General features: G+C 42.3%; 2 protein-coding genes across 5 annotated transcripts; one reads left to right on the plus strand and one right to left on the minus strand.

The window, feature by feature from the left end:
• Window positions 1-456: 456 nt before the first annotated feature.
• On the minus strand, window positions 457-15443 carry cstf1 (cleavage stimulation factor subunit 1). 2 transcript variants are annotated; one of them, XM_011475176.2, is made up of 6 exons: window positions 15334-15443; window positions 2968-3217; window positions 2616-2893; window positions 2338-2535; window positions 1040-1430; window positions 457-966 (listed from the first exon to the last, which is right to left on the minus strand). In XM_011475176.2, exons 2-6 carry the CDS (start codon window positions 3134-3136, stop codon window positions 707-709), a joined length of 1296 nt encoding a protein of 431 aa, XP_011473478.1. In that variant the 5' UTR covers window positions 3137-3217; window positions 15334-15443; the 3' UTR covers window positions 457-706. The 2 variants fall into 2 exon arrangements, with proteins under 2 accessions (XP_011473478.1, XP_004068943.1); XM_004068895.3 differs by lacking the exon at window positions 15334-15443 and adding an exon at window positions 3353-3460.
• Window positions 10530-20596, plus strand: znf831 (zinc finger protein 831). Of its 3 annotated transcripts, XM_011475182.3 has the most exons (6): window positions 10530-11464; window positions 12602-16548; window positions 18373-18608; window positions 19212-19493; window positions 19589-19655; window positions 19746-19859. In XM_011475182.3, exons 2-5 carry the CDS (start codon window positions 12642-12644, stop codon window positions 19625-19627), a joined length of 4464 nt encoding a protein of 1487 aa, XP_011473484.2. In that variant the 5' UTR covers window positions 10530-11464; window positions 12602-12641; the 3' UTR covers window positions 19628-19655; window positions 19746-19859. The 3 variants fall into 3 exon arrangements, with proteins under 3 accessions (XP_011473484.2, XP_011473480.2, XP_011473479.2); XM_011475178.3 differs by having other exon boundaries at window positions 10531-11464; window positions 19212-19655; window positions 19746-20596; XM_011475177.3 differs by having other exon boundaries at window positions 10532-11464; window positions 19212-20596.
• The last annotated feature ends 44 nt before the right edge of the window (window positions 20597-20640 follow it).

Consider the following 20640-nt stretch of genomic DNA (forward strand, 5'->3'; position numbering starts at 1 on the left):
TATGAAGATGTATATGTATGCGCACATAAGTGTTTCTGTAACTATACGTGCACGTACACTTGTGTTTTTACAGGTAGGAGAAATAGAGAAAATCATTTGTAAAATTTCTGTCATGGATGTACACTGTTTATTTTATTATTATTTTCCCTGATGTGTTGTTTGTAAGGGAGTTTTGGGGGTGGTGTGGGAGGGTTATTGTGAGGTTTCATGTGGTTAGGTCTGTATCATAAAACTTCTGAAAATAAAGTTTATTGAAAATAAAATAAAGTGAAGAGTTTAGACCAATGAGATATAACTCATTGGTTTAGACCCAAATACACGGAAGAGATGAAAGCAGCTGTCAAAGTACCGTCTACTTCCCTTCAGAAGATCAAAAGACTGATCGCCTTCATGCCAGGCTGCGTTAAAGATAAGACTGCAGAAAATATCTGTCAACACATTCAATAAAAAAAGCCATTTCATCATTTGAACTCTTTATTTAAAAAAATTGGCATTTCAAGAAAAGAGATAAAATACAAAAGTGATAAGGACACTAAAGAAACAGAAATGTGAGTTATGAGATTGCTTCCCTCCTAAAGTCCCAGCTGTCTTTATGCTCAGAACCTTTTCATCAAAAAAAATTAAAAACATTCCCCCTCAGGAAAACAAAACTGTTGGATGAGATGACGGAGAGCTCCGATGCAGTTGGACCCCCCTCCCCCTGGATTCAGTCTGTGGTTGTGCGGCGGTACCAGAAGCGGGCCCTGAAGTCGTCGCTGCAGGTCATGAAGCCGGGGTTTGTGGGCGAGTGGACGATGCAGCGGACGATGTTGTTGTGGCCCAGAGACAGCAGGTTCTTCCGTTCAGCCGTGCGGGAGTCCCAGCAGCAGAGGCTGATGGTGCGCTCGTCGGGCAGCAGAACATAGTCCTCGGTGTGGTTGAACACGCCCTGGGTGCGATGCATCTGACGGCCACTCAGCCCCGCACCTGGAAGGAAAAAACTTAAATGAATGAAGACACAAGGCTCCAGTTTTTTTCTCCCTTTCTGTTTCTTTCTTACCTGTGTACTTGACCAGAGTCCGGCCTGTGGAGATCTCCCAAAGCTTGACCACCGAGTCTTTCCCACTGGACAGGACGTACTTTGAGTTCTTGGAGAAAATGGCGGAGCAGACTTCCGCCCCATCGTGTGCCTTCTCGAAGGTGGTCACGCAGCGGTTGGAAACGCCGTCCCACAGTTTGATGCTGCCGTCCTTGCTGCAGGAGACATAGCTGTTGGCGCTGGGGTTGTAGCTGACCCCGCTGATGGTGTCCGTGTGCTGGTCCAGTGGGTTGCAGGACACAAAGCACTGGAAGGTGTTGACGTCGTAAAGCCGCAACGTCGGGTGCTGCGTTCCCACCAGCAGAAAGTCCCCCGAAGGGTGAAAGGAGATGGAGCGCAGCATCTCAGCCTCCTGCAGGGAAGCAGAGAATTTATATTCTGTGCTGTAATTGTTCCAAAACCCAAAAGTGGTACACAATTTATATAATCCAGGATCATTTTAGAACATATAGGGCATATAATCTGGATAAAAAGTACCACAAGGTGAAAACAGATCGTTAGTTTTTTTTGCAACTGTTTTATGAATATGACAGGGACACCACAGCAGCTAGATTTGCAGTATTTTGTCTCAACAACGTGCAGATTGCTGAGACAACCTGCATAACAGCACCCACAGCTTTCAGACCAATCTCTCACTGATCAAAGCATGTACTTTAAAGATTTTTTTTAACCCACATAGGTGTTAATCAGGTCTGTGTGAGGCACTGGTTATGTTTACAAACACCAATCTCATATATACTGTATATATATATAGATATATATATATATATCTATATATATATAGATATATATATATAGATTATATATTTTAGCCAAAATCAGAACGGAGCAGAGCAGGGAGCTTGTGGCCTGCCGTTGTAGTTTTTACATCACAATTACAATTTTTTTCCAACTACAAATGCATGATTCACAACGATTTGAATAAAGAAATACTCAGAAATGCAATTTTAGGTTTAATTTTCTTCATGTATGTCCTCCATCATTGGAATACCGCTGCAAGAACATGTTAAAAACACCAAAAACGCCATTTTCATTAGAGTGGGTCTATGATTAACCTAAGAGAAATCAGTTTAAATATTCAAATGAACAATGATAATCAAAGATCTCGGTTTACATGACTTAACCTGCCATCCTCCTGGAGAAAGCAGATGGTAATCTGGGAATTTAAAAGGATGTAAACACACACATACCAGTGTAGACAGACGACAGCAGCAGGACAAAGACTTTCAAAATAAAGCTGATATGTAGGAGGATCTGACCTGGATGTATTTGAAAGCTCGTTTTGCAGAAGGTTTGGAGTAGTCAAACAGCTTCAAGGTGTAGTCCCGGGACCCAGAAGCTAAAATCTGTTCTGTGGGGTGGAAGGCCAGGCAGGTCACCTCATCGACGTGGTCATACAGGGTTCGGATCACCGGGTGGTTCTCCATGTTCTGCTGAGCCGTCTCATTCATCATCACCTGTTACAGACACAGGGAAGAAGTGTCAGGGCAGAGACGCCCACAGAGCCTGGGATGCAGCTCTCCCCGCCCCGCAGCACCTCGATAGGCATGGCGCTCTTCGCCAGCATCCGCTCTGTATCCAGGATCTTGATGGACGCGTCGGCGGAGCCAGTGGCGATGAGCTGGCCGTCGCGACTGTAAGTGGCCACCCGGCAGGGCCCCTTATGAGACGTGACGTAGCAGGTCTCGTACTCCGACGCCTCCGGTGACATGGTCTGGACGTCCGCATCAAACTCCATATCGATGCCGACCCCCGGCGCCACTGTGTCTGAGCGTCCGATCGCGTACTGTACGGCGCTGTCATCGTTCTCCATCCCTGCAACGGAAAGCACATCCTGCTGCAGCCAGGGCCCCCGTCACCGCGATCCCGGGACCCGGAGCGGCTCTTACCGATCTTAGCGAGCTGCATCAGCTGCTCGGAAGGAGACACGACGTTCTGCGGCTTGACCTCGTTGATGAGGCTGTTAGCGATGCTGGTATATCCGTCATACAGCAGTTGGCTAATGATGAGTTTGTAAAGTTGCTGTCGGTCCTTCAACGTTGGCTTGGGTCGAAACATCTTGCTTCTCTGCCGCGGGTCAGTGGACACTCAGAACCGGTGAAAGGTTAGCTAAAGCAGCTAACAACGTTAGCTTCGAGGCTGATGATCATACAACAAATCGCACAAAATTACACCAAAAGACACAAAAATTAATCAGTTACATGTATAACATGAAACGACTGAGTGTGCGGAGTTTGCATTAAACTAACAACGAGTTTATGTCCCCAAACTTACATAAATTTTAACTTTACAGCAGTACATGCACGCCATGCAAGGGCTCCCAGCAGCAAGTCTGCGTGCTACGTCATGACGCAAAACAACAGTCATTGGTTTTTCTTCTTCTCCTTTTTGGTTGTTCTGCTGCTGGCTGACATACAAAAGCAATACTGCCACCTTCAGAATTTCTCCAGTATGACATCGGTATATAGTTTAAATATTGAGTGACATCCGAAACTGTAAAGCAGACATTCTATATATAAAAAAACGCCCCTCTCACCCTTCCGCGTGTGGTTTCTCACGCAAGCTCGGGTCCTCTGCCAGAGGCCTGGGAGCTTGAGGGTCCTGCAGTATCTTAGCTGTTCCTAGCACTGTCCTTTTCTGGACTGAGATGTCTGAGGTCTTTCCAGATATCTTTTATAGCCACTCGCCAGCTTGGGGGTTACTGCCCCGAGTGCTTCAATTACCACAGGCACCACTGTCACCTTCACTTTCCATGCTTTCTCCAATTCTTCTCTGAGTCCCTGGTATTTGTCCAGTTTCTCATGTTCCTTCTTCCTGATGTTCCCATCGCTTGGCACTGCCACATCCACCACAACGGCTTTCCTCTGTTCTTTATCCACCACTACAATGTCTGGTTGGTTCCCCATTACCATCCTGTCAGTCTGGATCTGGAAGTCCCACAGGATCTTTGCCCTCTCATTCTCTACCACCTTCGGATGTGTTTCCCATTTTGACCTTGTGGTTTCCAATTTTCTTTAAATTGAAAGATGCATTTGTAGTATTTATATATATATAGATTCCAGAAATACTACAAATACATCTTTCAATTGAAAGAAAACAGAAAGTCACAAGGTGAGCCAATAAGAACCTTAAAAACTCTAGCTTCAAAGAGTAGATCAGAAGTCTCAACTTGATGATAATAGTACTTTCACCTTAACAGTTAATGAAGGAAGGCACATATTTACATGTTCAGATTAGTAGGATTAATAGATAAATTAGAACCCTCTTTCACAAAGGTATTTTGTCTCTGCCATTCCCTTTCAAACTGAGATTGATTTATACATAATGTGACATGGAAGAAGGTATTCTCAAAATAATTATCTTATTTCTAATGGAACAAAAAGTATCCCACAAACTGCTAAATGTATGTTTTTGCCCTTAAAAAACATTTCTAAAGACAGTTAAATTTAATCAAACTGTATGATGTGCTTTTGTGAACAGTTTCATGAAACTGTAATTTATATAATTTAGCATGTTTTTCGATATTTCCATAACACAAAATATTTGTGATTTTGTTTGTTGTAAATGTACACGGCTAAATTTTACATTCAAAGATTCCTGTTCTAAAAAGGAAAAAAGGGTTGTTTTGAAGTGAAGGTCGTGTTTCTTGAAGTGCATTTATTTTGTCAAAATGCTTTAAAAAAAGAAAATTTGAATTTCAAAGTTATAAATATATACATTTTTACTTACTATTTACCATAATTCTCTGGCATATCTTTGGCTTCAATGTTTACCTGTTTTTGCAAAGTGTCACATAAACATTTTCTAAGAATTGAATGTTGTCAGTATTTAAAGTTTATAGACATGCAGATAAAACTTTTTTTTGCTAGCTTTGCTGAAATAGTTTGCATCCACAGACAGCATGGTGGATTGTCTCTGCTGTTGGTTTTTTTCAGAAAATGCTCAGTAACCCTTGTGCTATCCTAGGCACTTTACCATTGGGAGATGGATCATACAGACCCACTAGACAGTGCGCTGAACCATTTTTCTTCTATGATTTGTGATCTTCACTGGTGTCCATGGATTACATGAAATCTTTCCACCTTTATCCACCTTTGTAATGGTAGGGAGAACACGTCAATGTAAGATAGCACAAGGGTTAATGCATTCTGTAACATTTCTGGAACAAGCAGCACATTGAGAGTTAAAGTCATCCGTGGGCCCAAAAGTCTCTGAGGTTCAAAAATATATTTGGCCACTGTCTGTGCCTGACATACAGAGATTTCTCCAATTTCTTTGGATAATGTCATTCACTATAAACAAAGAGATTTGTAAAGCCTTTGTAATAAGACCATTAAAATATTTCTTTCAAAGTTTTTTTTTACTGCCTGTATAAACACTTTTACAGATTGGAGAGCCTCTATTTGTCCTTACTTTTAAGTGACGCTGCCCCTTTAAGATATTTCCTTTAAAGCCAATACTGTTACAGGTTATTAGCTAATCAAATTAGTGGATAGATGTTCTTCCAACCAGACTTTGTTTTCAAGTATTGCTTTTGTTTGTAACCCCTGTTTCAGCCATTTGAAGGCCTGTGGCTGCATAACATTTTGGAAAACTAAAAATTTTGTAAACACTTTTTACTGTTATGCATACTGTGGTACCCACATTTTTATGTTTAGTGTTCTGTGAGTTTAGATCTACTGTTGATAAAAAGAATGAGAAGAAATCTGTCTTTTTCCAAGTGATCCAAATGGATTTTACCCGCTAGAATGAACTAATGTGTTATACCTCTGACAGATTATCACTAAAGAAGACCTACAGCTGACATCAGCCATCGTGACAGCTTGTCTTATCAACATGAAGAATAAAATGTTTTCCTGGCTACAACCAGCTGTAAAATGTCACTCAAGTAGAGCAACAAGAAAACATACAAAAAAAACAATATGAAAGTGCTGCAGACCGTTTCAGTTTAAATTTAGGTGAGAAAATCCACATTTTTACCATCTAAAAAACAATGCGCACATGCTTGCACAGTCCTGCAGGCTTTTGTGAAGACACTGAAAACATGAGTGGTAGGAGGTGTCTTGTTGCCATGTCAACAAAAATCATACTCTGTGTTCCCTCCTGCTGTTGCCTTGGAGATGATCTGAAGTCTGTAGCTGTTGAAATGATGTAATAATGATCTGGTGTCTTTGAGCTGACACGATCTGATATTTGCAGGGTTGATCTCTCAAACGGAGGTACAACAAGTGAGGATTGCACAGAGACGACCCCTTTAAATGAAACGTTTACGTTTTAAAGGAATTAAAAATATGAGCTTGAGGTAAAAATTGTGGGTCACGAATAAAGTTAGCCAGTAGCTGCTCTTAATCTTTCTTAAACTAGTGTTAAACTACAGATCCTTCAAATTTATCTTTAGGACTTTTTACTGATTTAGCAAGCAGCTCAGGTCTGATGCTGGACCTTTGGTAACTTCTTACCAGAGAGAAGCTACATTAACTTAGTATGCTTGATGGTATGCAAACTTTCATCGCTGCTGGTTGAGATTTTAGGCCCAGAGGCAAACAAAGAATGTAAAAAAACAACAACACAGTTTTTGTTTTTAGTCAGTAAAATTTTCAAAAGAATTGCCAGATCCTGAATTTCAACTCCATTTCTGGGATTGTCTGTATTTATGTCAACTGCTAAGTTTACTAGTTTTTTTTGAGTGAAAAAACAGAATCTATTTTATCTTTGCATTTGGCAAAAAACTATTACATAACTAGTAAAAAAAAAAAAAAAAAAGTTTTTTAAACCTTCCATTACCACATAATAAAGAAAAAAATACTTGAAAAGGCCTTCAGAAAACCAAATGGTGTCAAAATACTATTGAAGGATGTAGAAGAAAAGATTTTTTACAATGTCAGGTTTGATTCCATTGGCACCTCCACTTTGTTTTGGAAGTGTGAAAGAATAATAGAAAAAAAACGATATTTATAAAGATAAGTAAATATATCAATGGGTATAAAAGCTGTAAACATTTGGGTCAATTTACCTAATCAAATAAAAAAAAATTCAAGTAAATGTGAAGGATAAACGCTCTCTTTTTAGAAAATACAATCTTTAAAACATTTTTTTTATTAATAATTTTGAATTGAATTGAATAATCTAGATAATCTACATAAACAGAATTAAGCAGAGTAAGTTCTGTTACCTGGAATAGTCACTTAAGTGGATGTTAAGACTGTTAAAGTGTCCAACTAATGAAAAAGATTCTAATCACTTGAAAAGTGTGTCAATATTCAAGTTAAACCCACTAAAAGGTTAAATATCAACCAAATACGCTTTGATTCCAAATTGCTAGTGTTCACAATATACTCAATATGTGCATGATTCTTTAACTATGCCAGGTCTTTATTATGTATTTTTTCATTCCTTCATCTTCTAAACCTGTTTTGTCCCTTTTGGGGTCATGGGGTTGCAGGATCCTATCCTGGCCACACGTGGGGGAAGGCAGGGACACCCTGTACAGGTCGCCAGTCTGTTGCAGGGCCACAATCACACAGCCATGCACTCTCACATTCATACCTAGGGACAATTTAGAGTAAACAATGAACCTATGAACCATGTTTTTGTGGGAAGAAGCCAGCGTCTCTGGAGAAAACCCATGCATGCACGAGCATGCAAACTCCACACAGAAAGGTCCATTGATGTTCTCTGACAGGTCCCAGGACCCACCCTGGACTTGAACCAGTGGACTTCTTGCTGTGAGGCAAGAGCGCTAACCACTGCTCCACCGTGCAGCCTGTAATTCTTTTCAAATGTAGTTAATTCTGTAAAAAAAAAAAAACTCTTATAAGTGAATTACGTCAATGTTGTATTTTTTCCAATAATATTTCAATTTGCTATTTAGGGCGGCGCAGTGGTTAGCGCTCTTGCCTCACAGCAAGAAGGCCCCTGGTTCAAGTCTCGGCTGGGGGACCTGAGCCAGAACATCAATGGGGGGCCTTTCTGTGTGGAGTTTGCATGTTCTCCCCATGCATGCGTGGGTTTTCTCCAGGGACTCGGGCTTCCTCCCACTGTCCAAAAACGTGCTTCATAGGTTAATTGGTTATTCTAATTTGTCCCTAGGTGTGTGATTGTGGACACTCTACCCTGTGACAGACTGGTGACCTGTCCAGGGTGCCCCCTGCCTTTGCCCACAAGTGGCTGGGATCGTCTCCAGCAGCCCCATGACCCCAAAAGGGTATAAACGGAAGAAGATGGATGAACGTTTCTATTTAAGTAAAAATAATCGTTTATGAGGAAGTTCTTTGTCAAGATGAAAACAAATAAACACTAAATTATCTCAAATGAGGAAGAGGTTAATTCCGTTTTAACAGCTGCAGACTTCTTGTCGCTCCTCATAAGGCCTAAATGAGCCGGTCAGCTTTGAACAAGTCTGTACCAAAATCCTCTCTTGGATGTTGTTCTGAGCACCGTTCTTGGCCTGAGCTCAGTAATCTCATGGCCATAGAAGAGTATCAACAAGGTGTTTTTTTTTGGTAATGTAATAAAAGAGAAATGTAGATGCCTTTTTTATTATTCAAGAGTTTTATCAGTGAAGATTATTTTATGCAGAATGATTTCATTCCAGAAAGATTTAGAAAGGGTTATGTGGACTTCATTTTTTGCTTCAACCTAAAAAGCCATTTAGATTAATCAACAATAATGAAAAACAACATTTCTTCTGAGGAACACATTCATACAAACAAAATTCTGTCATTCAAACATTTTTAATGGGCACCAATAAATGAGGATCTTGAAACAACATTTAAGGTTTGTAGTTAATAACTGTGAATTTTCATGGTTTTAAATCAACCTTAAATCAATACACCTCCTGTGATACACTATGTTGTCAAGACTAACTGCTCTTACACTCTTCATCTTCCTTAATGTGTTTCTCCTTTCTTCCTCACTGGTCTTTGCTACTTTATGCCTCACAACAGCCACCTCTTCTACTCTGTGGTCTTTAATGTTTCCTCATTCATCAGCTCTTCAGAATTCTTCCTGCATCTTTCCATCCCACTTGTGATGTCTGTCATCCCTGTCCTTGATCGCCCTAACGTCTTGCACATCCCTCCATCTGTGTTTCTCTGTCTTGCCAGCCTGCACAGTTTCACCCTTTCCTCCTGGAAACCAGGATAAAACACCTGAAAACATCCTAACATTCAAAGTTCCTTTTGTCATTCCAACACTCCTGCCTTTTTCCTCTTTCTGCAAATGAACACGCCTCCCTCCTCTCATTCTCTGGTCCGATTTCAATTGTCATGCTGTAGGTCAACAGCACCAGTCATGGTTGTTGTTAACCTGGACCATGACAGACCCATTTTAAAGGCTTTGTTCATGATTTGCATTATTGATTCAGCTTTGGTTTTACATTATATGCCCTTCCTGAGACAACCCTCTACATTTCCCTGAAGAGCAAAAGCATTGGATTGTGCCCCCATGTGGTTGCATTTATTCTTCAACCCATCATACATGTAACCCTTGTGCTATCCTAGGCACTTTAACATTGGGAGTTGGGTCATCTAGACCCACCAGACAGTGCGCTGAACCTTTTTTCTTCAATGATTTGTGATCTTCACTGGTGTCCATGGATTACATGAAATCTTTCCACCTTTATCCACCTTTGTCATGGTAGGGAGAACACGTCAATGTAAGGGTGGGGTCATCTAAGATAGCACAAGGGTTAAAACAAAAATTAATGAGAAAACCTAAATTTATCTATAAAAAATAAAGAAAAGCAGAAGCAGAAGCAAAATATATTTTGTGTCCCTTTTTTTTAAAACAAAAAGACATTTATTCAAATTGTGCATACTACCATTTATTAACTATACCTGCTTTTTGTTTAGGTTCCTTAAAACATCCATAAATGAAAATATCAGACATTTTAAAGACTTACTCCAATAAATATTGTGGTTTTGGTGTTTTTAACATGTTCTTATGGCATTTTTATGATGATAGATAGAGGACATATATAAAGAATATTGAGCTAAAAAGTGCATTTCTGAGTATTTCTTTATTCAAATCGTTTTAAATCAGGAGCTGACAAAAAAAATGCTGTTTTAGAAAAGCTTGTAAGGGTGATGTACGAGTTTCTATGGCAAGCCACAAGCCATAAGCCACATCTCCCTGCTACACTCCATTCTGATGCATCCACTTGCAGACAAATAGATCCATGTATGTCTTCGATTTCCTCGTCCGAGCTAACATCTGGCTCTATATTTTACGACTGGATAGCTTCAATATTGCTCGCCATTTTTGTTGCTCTGGTAATGCTAGAATGGGGGTGTGAGAGGCTGTAAGCTAGCGGGAGAGCATGTAAACAGATGGATGACAGTAAGTGGGGTAGGCAACAGTCCCGCCCACAACTCAGAGGAGAATTTCTAATGAACCACTGTTGCTCTGCAGAAACTGTGTCCTAAAAAAACTTTTTAAAAAGAGACCAGAAGATAATCGCAGTGGGCCTTTAACTATGCCTGCTTTTCTTTAGGTTTCTTAAAAGATCCATAAAAGGGAAACACTGACCTTTAAGTGAAGGTATCAGACATTTAAACTGAGCCAAATTTCAACTTCATTAGAGAAATGAATACATTTCATTTTTAATGCTTCTTTTTTTGGCTTACTGGAAAAAACTGCAGTTTAGAGCAAGTTTAGGAGCATTTCATTGATAAAAATACATCTTCTATCTGTGTAAAACTGAGGAGTACAGGATGGATTTCGTTTCTCAGAATCAACAGTAAACACGGCAAACATGCAGGCACAGATAAATGAGTCTGTTTTTAGGAAAGCACCAGTGTTTCAACATGTGAGAGGGTGAACTGCTGAACCCGTGCAAAAGGCTTCATGGAGGAGGGAAACCAACTCCAGCTCATCCATTTGTTCTGTAACTGAGAGTGGAGCCAGTGCATGTGCTACCACAGCAGCCTGCTGCACCATGTGGGCGTTTGATATGTTGTGTGGGAGGAGGTAGGTGAGGGCAATGAAGGAATCAGAAGTCAGGTGCTCCCTCAAAGACCCACTCGGCTTCTGAACGTGAGTTTGCTTGGGTAGCAGCTCCTCATTTGCCTCCCATGTGTGCTGTAAGCACAGCACACACGCCTATTTGTATGAGTTTTTTTGTTATTGTTCTTTTCAAATTGTCCTCCGGAAGTCTTTGTTTGACAGACCACACACCCACCCAGCTTGCTCCCTCCCTCCACGCTCTCCTCTCTGCCTCACCACTTCCAGCCTGCATCTCGTTTCTCATTTGCATTTCTTCCGCTTCCTTGTGACGAGCGAGAGGTCGTGTTCTAAAACTCAGAGCAGCTCAGGCTGGTGAGGAACAGCCTCGGCAGAGGGGGCTCTCACCACAGTTGTGTCACTGATCTGAGAGCACTGAGACCGGTGAGTGACTTCTGCTTTACTGCCTTGTCTGATGCATCAAAGTTGAGCTCAGTGTACAGTTTTGTGATGTGAGCTCACTTGAACTGTGCTATGGGAGTGTACAGATGTTTCCTCTTTTTAAGTTTTCTTACTGCAAATCTAGAGAAACAGAGTAAACAACCGGAAGAGATCTGAACTTGTTGAAGTGACTTACTTTTTCAACATGACCTCTTGGTCAACCCACTCGGGAGAATCATTCTTCAAAAGAAGAAATGACAAACACATCACTATGGTTGTGCTTCTGCTCTGGCTTCCAGCATGCGGAACAATATGATAGGTTTTGCATATCTGCAAGGAAGTGAGAGCTTGTTTTAGCAGGAAGGTGCAGCGCAGGTCATGCTGTAAAAGTGAAATACATGCTCACATGGCAGTTTGTTGACTGAGAACTCCATCAACTAGGATCAGATCAGGAGTTTGCTGATTTATAAAACAGTGAAAAGTTTCCATGCTGGATGAGATTGAGGTGTCAAAGCTGCAGAGGGGTGCTCTCTGTGCGCCTTCTTGGTTTATACCCAGTCGAACTCGCTTCTAATATGCAGCTTTCTATCTTTCCACGTCTTTACACTTTGATGGGATTACCAGATCTTTTCTGCAGTCTGCTGACGGATGCTGCAGCAAATTTGAATGGACACATTTTATTCAAGAGAATCTGTGTAAATACACAGGATCTCACTCAGCCTTCCTTTGCTCATCTGAGCCTGCCTGGGGGTTTGCATGTACCTCACAAATATTTTCCTGCCTGCATCCTTCTAAAGAGTGAGACACTCTGCCCCAACACTGACAACAAAGAGGTTTTTTCAGTCTGTATGTGCTGAGATGACTAGCATCATATTCCAGCTTAATACTAAGGTAAATGTGTTTTATTTTTTTGCTTTGCTGTATTTCATCACATTTACACTGGGAGGCGTTTTTTTCCAAATTAGATTAGTTATTCTAGTGAAGGATGCAGCGTTTCCGCCATCATTAACCAGTTCAGAGCATCTTAGTGATAAACACTCAGGTCACATTTTGCTCTTTTAGAGTGGAAAACATCCCCCCGCAGACTGATCTGATCAGAGACAATACCAAAGCCTAACACAAACTGTTCTTCTCCTACAGGTAATAGAGTCTCTGGTTCATCGCAACGGCAGCAGTTACCATGGAGACTAGCAAGCCGACATTGGCAAGTCTTCCAGTGCATATCAGCTCTGTCGCAACTCAGGCAGAGAAAAGGATGGCTGTCCAGGCTCCATTGACTGCACTGTACATACACCCAGTGCCTGCTTTGCCGCTGCAGCCTTACCCCCAGCCTCCTGCCGCTACAAGCAGGGCAGCGGGAGCAGCTCTCCATCTGGCTGTGCCACCACTCACCCCTAAAGACAAACTTCCCTTTTTGACTCTGCACATTGCCAGTGGGCTGCAGCCTCAGCCTGCACAAAATCCTGCTTCTCCTGCTGCAGCCAGACCCAAATCGGCAGGAAAGCATGTGTGCCCCCACTGCGGACGGGACTGCATGAAACCCAGCGTCTTGGAGAAGCACCTCCGTTGCCACACGGGGGAGCGACCTTACCCCTGTACCACCTGTGGAGTTTCTTTTAAGACTCAGAGCAACCTGTACAAACACAAACGAACCCAGGCCCATGCCCGGCTCTCCTCTGAGTCAGAGCACAGCAGCTTGGACAGCTCCAGAGAGACTTGCACCTCCAGTTTGTCTCTCGATGAGCGTGAAGAAGAGTCAGCCAGCATGGAGAAAAACATCTCTCCCCCTGTGACTGAGATCTCCACCCCAGCAAGTAGCGCTCAGGTTAGCTCTGTACACATCCAAGGTGTAAGTGAACACAAAGAACAAAATACAAAACCTGAGGAAAAGGCTAAGCAAAAGATGCCAAGTATAGATCCACACCTGACCAGACATCTTCCCCTTCAGAGACAAGAGGCCATGCTGCTTTCTGAGCGCTGGGAGCGCTCGGTCTCGAAGGGCAAATCCCAGAGTCATGAGAGCACAGACTCTGGCTTCAGTGAGAGCAGCGATCACTATCCAAGCCCGAGGAGTAGTTTAACAGACCACAGCATGGACTCCCTCAGCAGGTCTTTCAAGGAGAGCATGGAGGAAACCACTAGCCAAACACTGCTGACTTCAGAAAGAGGAGAACAGGAGCCTAAAGCTACAAGAAGAGAGCAGGAGCAAAAGATTCTAGAGGAGCGGATTTCCAAGCTGATCTCTGAGAACACAGCTGTTGTGGAGGACAAACAGCTAGCGCATGTGAGGCCCAGGAAGACAGTTTTGTCCAAGCAGGGCAGCATTGACCTCCCCATGCCGTACACCTACAAGGACTCTTTCCACTTTGATATGAAGATTAATGCGTCTCAGAAAGCTGGGCTTTTACAAAAACACAACAGGGCCGGATTGTATGGTTCTGTTCCCACTCAGAGTGCCTCCTCTGTGGATCATGCCCGCGTAACACGCAGCAACTCCCTGCCTTTCAGCGTTACCCTCCTGCAGCCGGAGACAGGCGGTCCGTCCCCCTCCCATCACAGTGATTACATAAGTCTCGCTCGCAGGGGAAGCTCTGGCCAGATCAATCCAACAGGTTTGGCAACAAAGCCTGTGAACCAGCACTCATCCACCCACCGCACACTAGTCCGGCAAACAGCCGTAGACTGCAACCACGCAACAGACGCTCTCCTCACAAGTTCAGCTGTGGAGGAGGCGTGCGCCGGCGCCCTCAGCTGCGATGGAGATGCTGCTGAGGTAAACAGCAGAAAGTTCCGGAGGAAGAAAGCACAGAAGTTCGCATATAACAAGTGGTACATGTACGGAGGAGGAACATTTAAAAAGCTCTACAGTGCAGAGCAATGTGGAGATAGCAGTCCTTCAAAAAGCAGGAAGTGCTCCACAAACCCAGACAACGAAGCTCTCCACTGTTTACAGAAAAGCGCGTCTGTGTTGGCAACAGAATCTGTGATAAACTTCACAGACAGCAAGGGAACCTCCATTAGGCTTCCGCTGGCTTCCTCTTTGGATTTTAGTCAACAAACAAGTCCACTAGATTCTCAACCCAAGAGAAACGTGTCGTGGTTACCAGGGACACCACCAATGAATGGATCTTTGGTCAACCCAAACACAGGAGCTGGGAGGCAGATGGATGCTGGACCACAACTTGACTCCACATCACAACTCTTTGCTCCCCAAAACCCCTCTGACAGGAAGAAGCAAAGAACAGAAGTAAAAACAGTTTTACCCATGGATGTGGAGGGTGACCCCAAAAGCAGCACCTCTGCCCCGGACACCAGAACAGTTCTTCTGAAAAACACCAATCAAGAAAACCCAGAACTTTTTAGGATGAGGGGAGCTCTCCTGGTGCCATCTACGGGCAATTCTCACGCACCGCTGGTGGGAACCTCAGGAGCCACACCCATCCCGTCTGTTGTAAGAAGCAGCTTCCTGCCCAAGTACCAACTCAAGTTACCCAACGTTTCTGATTCCAGTACCTCACAGCCAGTGGAGGAGGAATCCAAAGCAATGGAGGACTGCAGTCCCAATTCTGCTCCGGCGCCAAATAACAAATCCTCAGTTGCAAAGAGCGACAGTATTGTTTCATTTCAAAGCTGTGATGCCAGCAGAACACTCTTCTCTTTACCAGACCGGCATGCCTGGCCTGGCACAGTTACAGCTCTCTGTCAGGCTTCATGTCTCACAAACAGTTCACTGTGCAGCCTGCCTGCTGTGCACAGGCAGTTTGCAGCGACCACGATAACCACGAGCTGTCTCAAGGATTATCAAAGAGGATTGAGCTGCAGTTTGAGTCATTCTTTGAAATCTGCTGCGGTGTCTGCAGCGTCACCCTTACCTCTCACACCTGCACCTGCAAGCTTGTCTTCTACCGCAGCCACCCATCAAACGTCAGCAGCTGTCATCACAGCTCATCTCAGTCCTCCACCAACTCACAGACCACCATCTGACAGCCATGGCAAGCTGGCAAACTTTGAATCAAACTCTCCAGCTGCGCCCTATCTCTTAGCACCTTCTGCCCACGCCCAGCCAGCTCCGAACATATTTCACATGCACACAGCAGACCTGCAGATCTGTCTTCAAATCATCTCTGACGAGCAGCTGGCTCTCATTGAACACCAAATTGAGCGTCCAGCAGATGTTGGTGTGCCACAAAGGCAAAAAGCTTCCGGGCCAAACTCTGTTGAGGGTGAAGCTCGAGGCCTTGTCGCAATAGAAAACAGAAATGAAGAGGGGAACCACAAACCCCATCAAAAGAGAGGAGAACGCTTGATGACACCTCACATGGAGACAAAATCATCTCAACAGTCAACCATATCTGTAAAAGCAGGCCTGGACCTGACGGAGCAGGAGAACACCACTCAGGGTTCAGCTTCGGCAGCATCTCCACACAAATACAATGCTTTGAAGAGAATCACAGGGATCTTTGCTGGCTCACCAACTCCTGCTTCACCCACAAGAGGACAGTCAAGAGGCGGCCAAAGCTTAGAGGAAAAACAAGCCTTTTCTTTGACATATTCTGCTGAAAAGCAGCTTTTATGGAGGGTTGGTGAAAGCCTTGCAGTCACACAAAGTCCTTCAAAACAACATGAGAACAAAGGGATTTCTCTTCTTAACAACTCTGTGAACCACAACAGAATGACAGGGGTAGTTCTGGGGGAGGAAAACCATCACAAACCTCAAAATCCAGGAACCCCATGTCTCCATGAAACAATAAAATCCAGCAGTGAAGCTTTGGGCTTTGCAAGCAGGTTAGAAAGTGGAGATCGCCTCAGTCAGGGTGGAAGACAGCTAAACCCTCAGAGGTCTGTCAGCAGCCATCAGTCATCACACACAGATCAGAGTTCACAGAGGGATGCAAACATCCATCACCTCAGACTGACAGACAGATCCTCACCTTCACTGCAGCTCACTGCTCCAGGATCAGAAGAGGCAGTCAATTCTGAGCCGCATCATAAAATGTTGGGTCAGTTTTCCTCTCCGCCTTCTAAAACTCACCTGCAGGGATCCACAGAGGGTGTTTTGAGCACAGGCATCCAGCACCCAACACCAGGTAAATACAACCTTCTCCATGCAGCTCATGATGGAGCTGGTGCACAGTAACACATTAGATCCTACCAATAGTAATAATCTAGATAAAGAGTGCAAAAACAAAGAGCTATGCTGGTGAAGCTGCTCTTAGGTTAAAGATTTTACGTCGTTCTGCCCTGAGTTTGTACGGCATGTCGATCTATGAAGGGTTTCAGGATGTTCACCCTTGTATTGGGGAAAGAGTTAACTCTTTTATCATATTTCTCAAGGTTAAAAGCAAAAATTAAGGCAAATACCTCAACATAGCACTAATGAAAAAAAACAAAATATGACTAATAGGGCTGTAGAGATTCATTTTAACAATGATTTCAATGATAGTTTGTGTACATAACATGTCTCAATCCAAATGGTATTTTCCAGTATTGATGCTATCATTTCATTTTGAAATTATTTTATAATGCTATAGGTAGATTTGATGAACAACTTGCCTCAGACAGATTAATCTTGTTAGAATCGTAGGAATATAAATTGATTAATTGATAAAGGCAATTAATTGTTTCACCCAACTAAATATCTGGGTTGACAAAATGACCGCAAAAAAAGAATCTGGTTGAGTTGGTTTTACAAGTTTAAATTTCAGAGTCAAAAGTCAACAATATTTTGTGTGAGCCAAAGTTTATTTAGAGTTTTCAATGAAATCTGGAAATACAGGTGTCCATACCACCAAAGGGAATGATAAACTCATTTATAAATCATTACTTGTTGTCAATCGTAGCAGTCAGGATTCAAACTCCTAAAACACATACCTGTTGTGAACACTAGAGGGCAGCAAATAATCACCTTTTTGATTTTGATCTCAATAAAACTGTTTTTTTTAAGCTATGTCAAGAATTTTTATAGAAACGCAGTAATGCTGAGCTTTTCTCTACATCTGTTAAATCTGAAGTCAAAGTGTCTTACATGCTATCGGTTTAAGTGCAGGTTTTATACACAAGAATATTCAATCCACAAAAGACTGAATTCTTCTTCCAAGTCACTGTAATTTAAGAACAAACTTCCCTCTAAGTTGCAACTCAAACTTTTAGAAAAAAACCTCAGATAAGATTAATTACAACAAAATTGTAATTGGCAATAATAATTTGACAAAAGAAAAAACTCCCCAAAGTAAGTTATCCTTCAAAAGAAAACACATCACACTTGTTTTCTGTGTTTTTTTAAATACTTAACAAATCATCTGAACCTGTTGATTTTTACAAAATATACAGGAAATGCTACTTTAACCCCCAAAACTCATATTTCAATATATGTGATGCAATTTGTTTTTCTTATAACCTCATTTTATTTTGCATAAAAAAGTTTCACATATCAAAAAATAAAAATTCTGAAGTCGTCCAAAGTTCTGGAGCTCCTCCCAGATTACTGTGGAACCCCCCTCCACGGTCAAGGAAAACTCCCAGGCTGGAGCAATGTGAAGGTGTCTCTCTATGAACATTAAAACAGGTAACCAGTCATTAATAATTCTTCATACAAACCAAATCCCTAATATAAGCATACAAAGAGGAAAGGAAAACACAGAGGAGCTGAAAGATGTGTTTAACTCTGAAAAATGTATACTCCAGAAGAGACTCATTTTTCCTCAGAATAAAAACTTAAACATCTTGAACCAGTCACCATCAAAGGACTCTGAGTCAACAAAGCCTTTAGCAGATTTAGGGTGGTTTTAAACCCAAAAATGTTTAAAACAGACTCAGATCCTGTTAATCTGTGAGATAAACTAATAAGCGTTGAGAGTGGACGGCTCATTCATCACTTTATGGAGGCTTTGGTTTGTTTGTGTTGCTTCAAGGGCTTGGTCAAGAACATTCGCTGGAGGCTGGAGCAACTGAGGGAGAGCTGCAGACACGGGAACATGCAGGAACTCCTGTGGAGCTGCAAGACACGGACCAGAGATCAGTGGAGGGCCGGCGGGACATGGAGGAGCAGGGTGGTCGGGGGGTGGTTGCAGAGGACCACCGCAGAGGAATGTGGACGGGGGAGGTACCAGGGTCTGGATGCAGACATGTGATTGGAGCACAGATGCAGGTGAGCTTGGGTTTTCTCAATTTTACAGGGTAAGACTGTAGCTTTTCGATTCTGATAAAACAAGAAGAAGTGAAGTTGAGAACATGACAAGAAAGATAACTAGAAATGCATATCGACTCTTTATTAATATATTAGGTATATGAAGATTAAATCTAAGAAGAAACGTCAAACAAAAACCTAACACACTACTATACCACACAATACACAATTTAAGCTTTTAAGGCTTCAAATTTTATTTGGTTCTCCAAATGCAACACCCTCACTACTTCCCAAAAAAAAACCTGTCAACAAGTACTTGTTCATATTAAGCCCACACACACGTACACGCAAACACACGTACACACACATACACTGCATCTATTGATCGATCAATCAATTGACAGACAGACAGACAGACAGACAGACAGACAGACAGACAGAGATATAAAAAGAGGTTAATAATATGTAAGAAAGCAATTTTTGAAATTGTATTAGATGTTTGGGACTTTTTCTTAATTGTCCACATTGAGTATAATATTAAAAAGTATTAACATGTTTAATAAAGAAAAAACATTAACAGTAACTTTGGGTGGAAATAAACTTATATTCCCTTTTTCAAAACAGGCAGATGACAAAAGGGTCCAGGGGAACTCCTTTAAAATCCCCCAGCATCTTCAGCAACTATCCCAGGCAGAGTCCGGAACACAGCGTCCTCAGCAAGCTCCAGACAAACTGAGTAACCTCCACTTTCCTGCCAGTGGTGTTCACACAGATCTTTTGAACCTGCCATCGTTGGAAAACAGCCATTTGTTTACACCCCAGCAGAACTGGGCAAGCAGCACCATCCACAGCCAACAAACACGGGTCTTATATGAACCAGCTTCAAGTGGAAATATGATAGCCAAGGTTAATTCATCAGAAACACAAACTGTTTTTGCAAGAACTGAACCAGACCTTCAAAAAAGTCAAAGTTTCTCACAGAAGCAGCTCTCTCTCAGCAGACTCCCCTCTCAGCAAGGAAATACCACTGTGGGTCATGACAACACTGCTGTGAGCTGTCAGTCACATGTAAGTCATACATTAACTGCCCCAGGAGGCTTCAGCAACTGTGGCCTCTCGCCTGAATCCTTCGTGTTTTCCTCTGCATCGCTGAGCCAGGTTTCTCAAGTCTGCAGAGCTGCTGCTGGGCGAACAGGAGAGGTCCAGCCTGCAGAAAACAGCCAGAGTCGATCAACACTCTCTGCATGTCCACTGCCTGGAAAGACCCGGGACATGACAGACATGACACCACAGGACAGCAGCAGGGAGAGCACAAGCTGTGGTGGAGTGGAAGGCAACAGCAAACATCAGTCTGCCTTCCTGACTGGGCTATTTCATGGCCTTCAGGCAGCTGAGTGTCTGAGCGCAGTGAGGCCTGTGCAGCAGAGCTGTCAGGACACAGACACCAGCAGCAGTGATGATGAAGGAAAGCTCATCATTGAGCTGTAGAAGAAACACAAACACACATCATAGGACGAGAGGTTTTTCTCAAAAAAAGAACTGAACAGAGGAAAATCAGAAAAGAACCGCAGGATAAACACAAAGAAAAAAAAAAGTATCCTATTTGTGTTGTTTATTTTGAGCGTCGAAGATGAAACTCCTACAAGGGAGGGGCAAAACTAAAATGTTTCCTATCAATATGATTTTACTTGTTCATGGTAATTTTTTAAATCAGTATTGTTTTTGACATTTTCTGCATCAAAGTGAAAAAAAGTTAAAGCTTTAAACTCAGTTTTGTGCAGATTCAATACAAATGCCAACACTTCCATTCTTCCTTGAAGCCACTTTAAAAACTAAAATAACTGGAGTAATTTCAGTTCATCAGGTAACCACTGGGTGGCTTCCTATACAGCATAACGAGTTCCCATTCGCACAACATTTAGTTTAGTTTGCGAAAAACTAAATTGGCAAATATAGACCAAAATACATTGCGTTTGAACAATTTGTGTGAAAAAAAAGTTTTAATTTTTTTTAAACTATCTACGTTTTCATCATCAGAACACAGTGAATTCTT

Source organism: Oryzias latipes, chromosome 5 (assembly GCF_002234675.1).
Source record: "Oryzias latipes chromosome 5, ASM223467v1".
NCBI lineage: Eukaryota > Metazoa > Chordata > Actinopteri > Beloniformes > Adrianichthyidae > Oryzias > Oryzias latipes.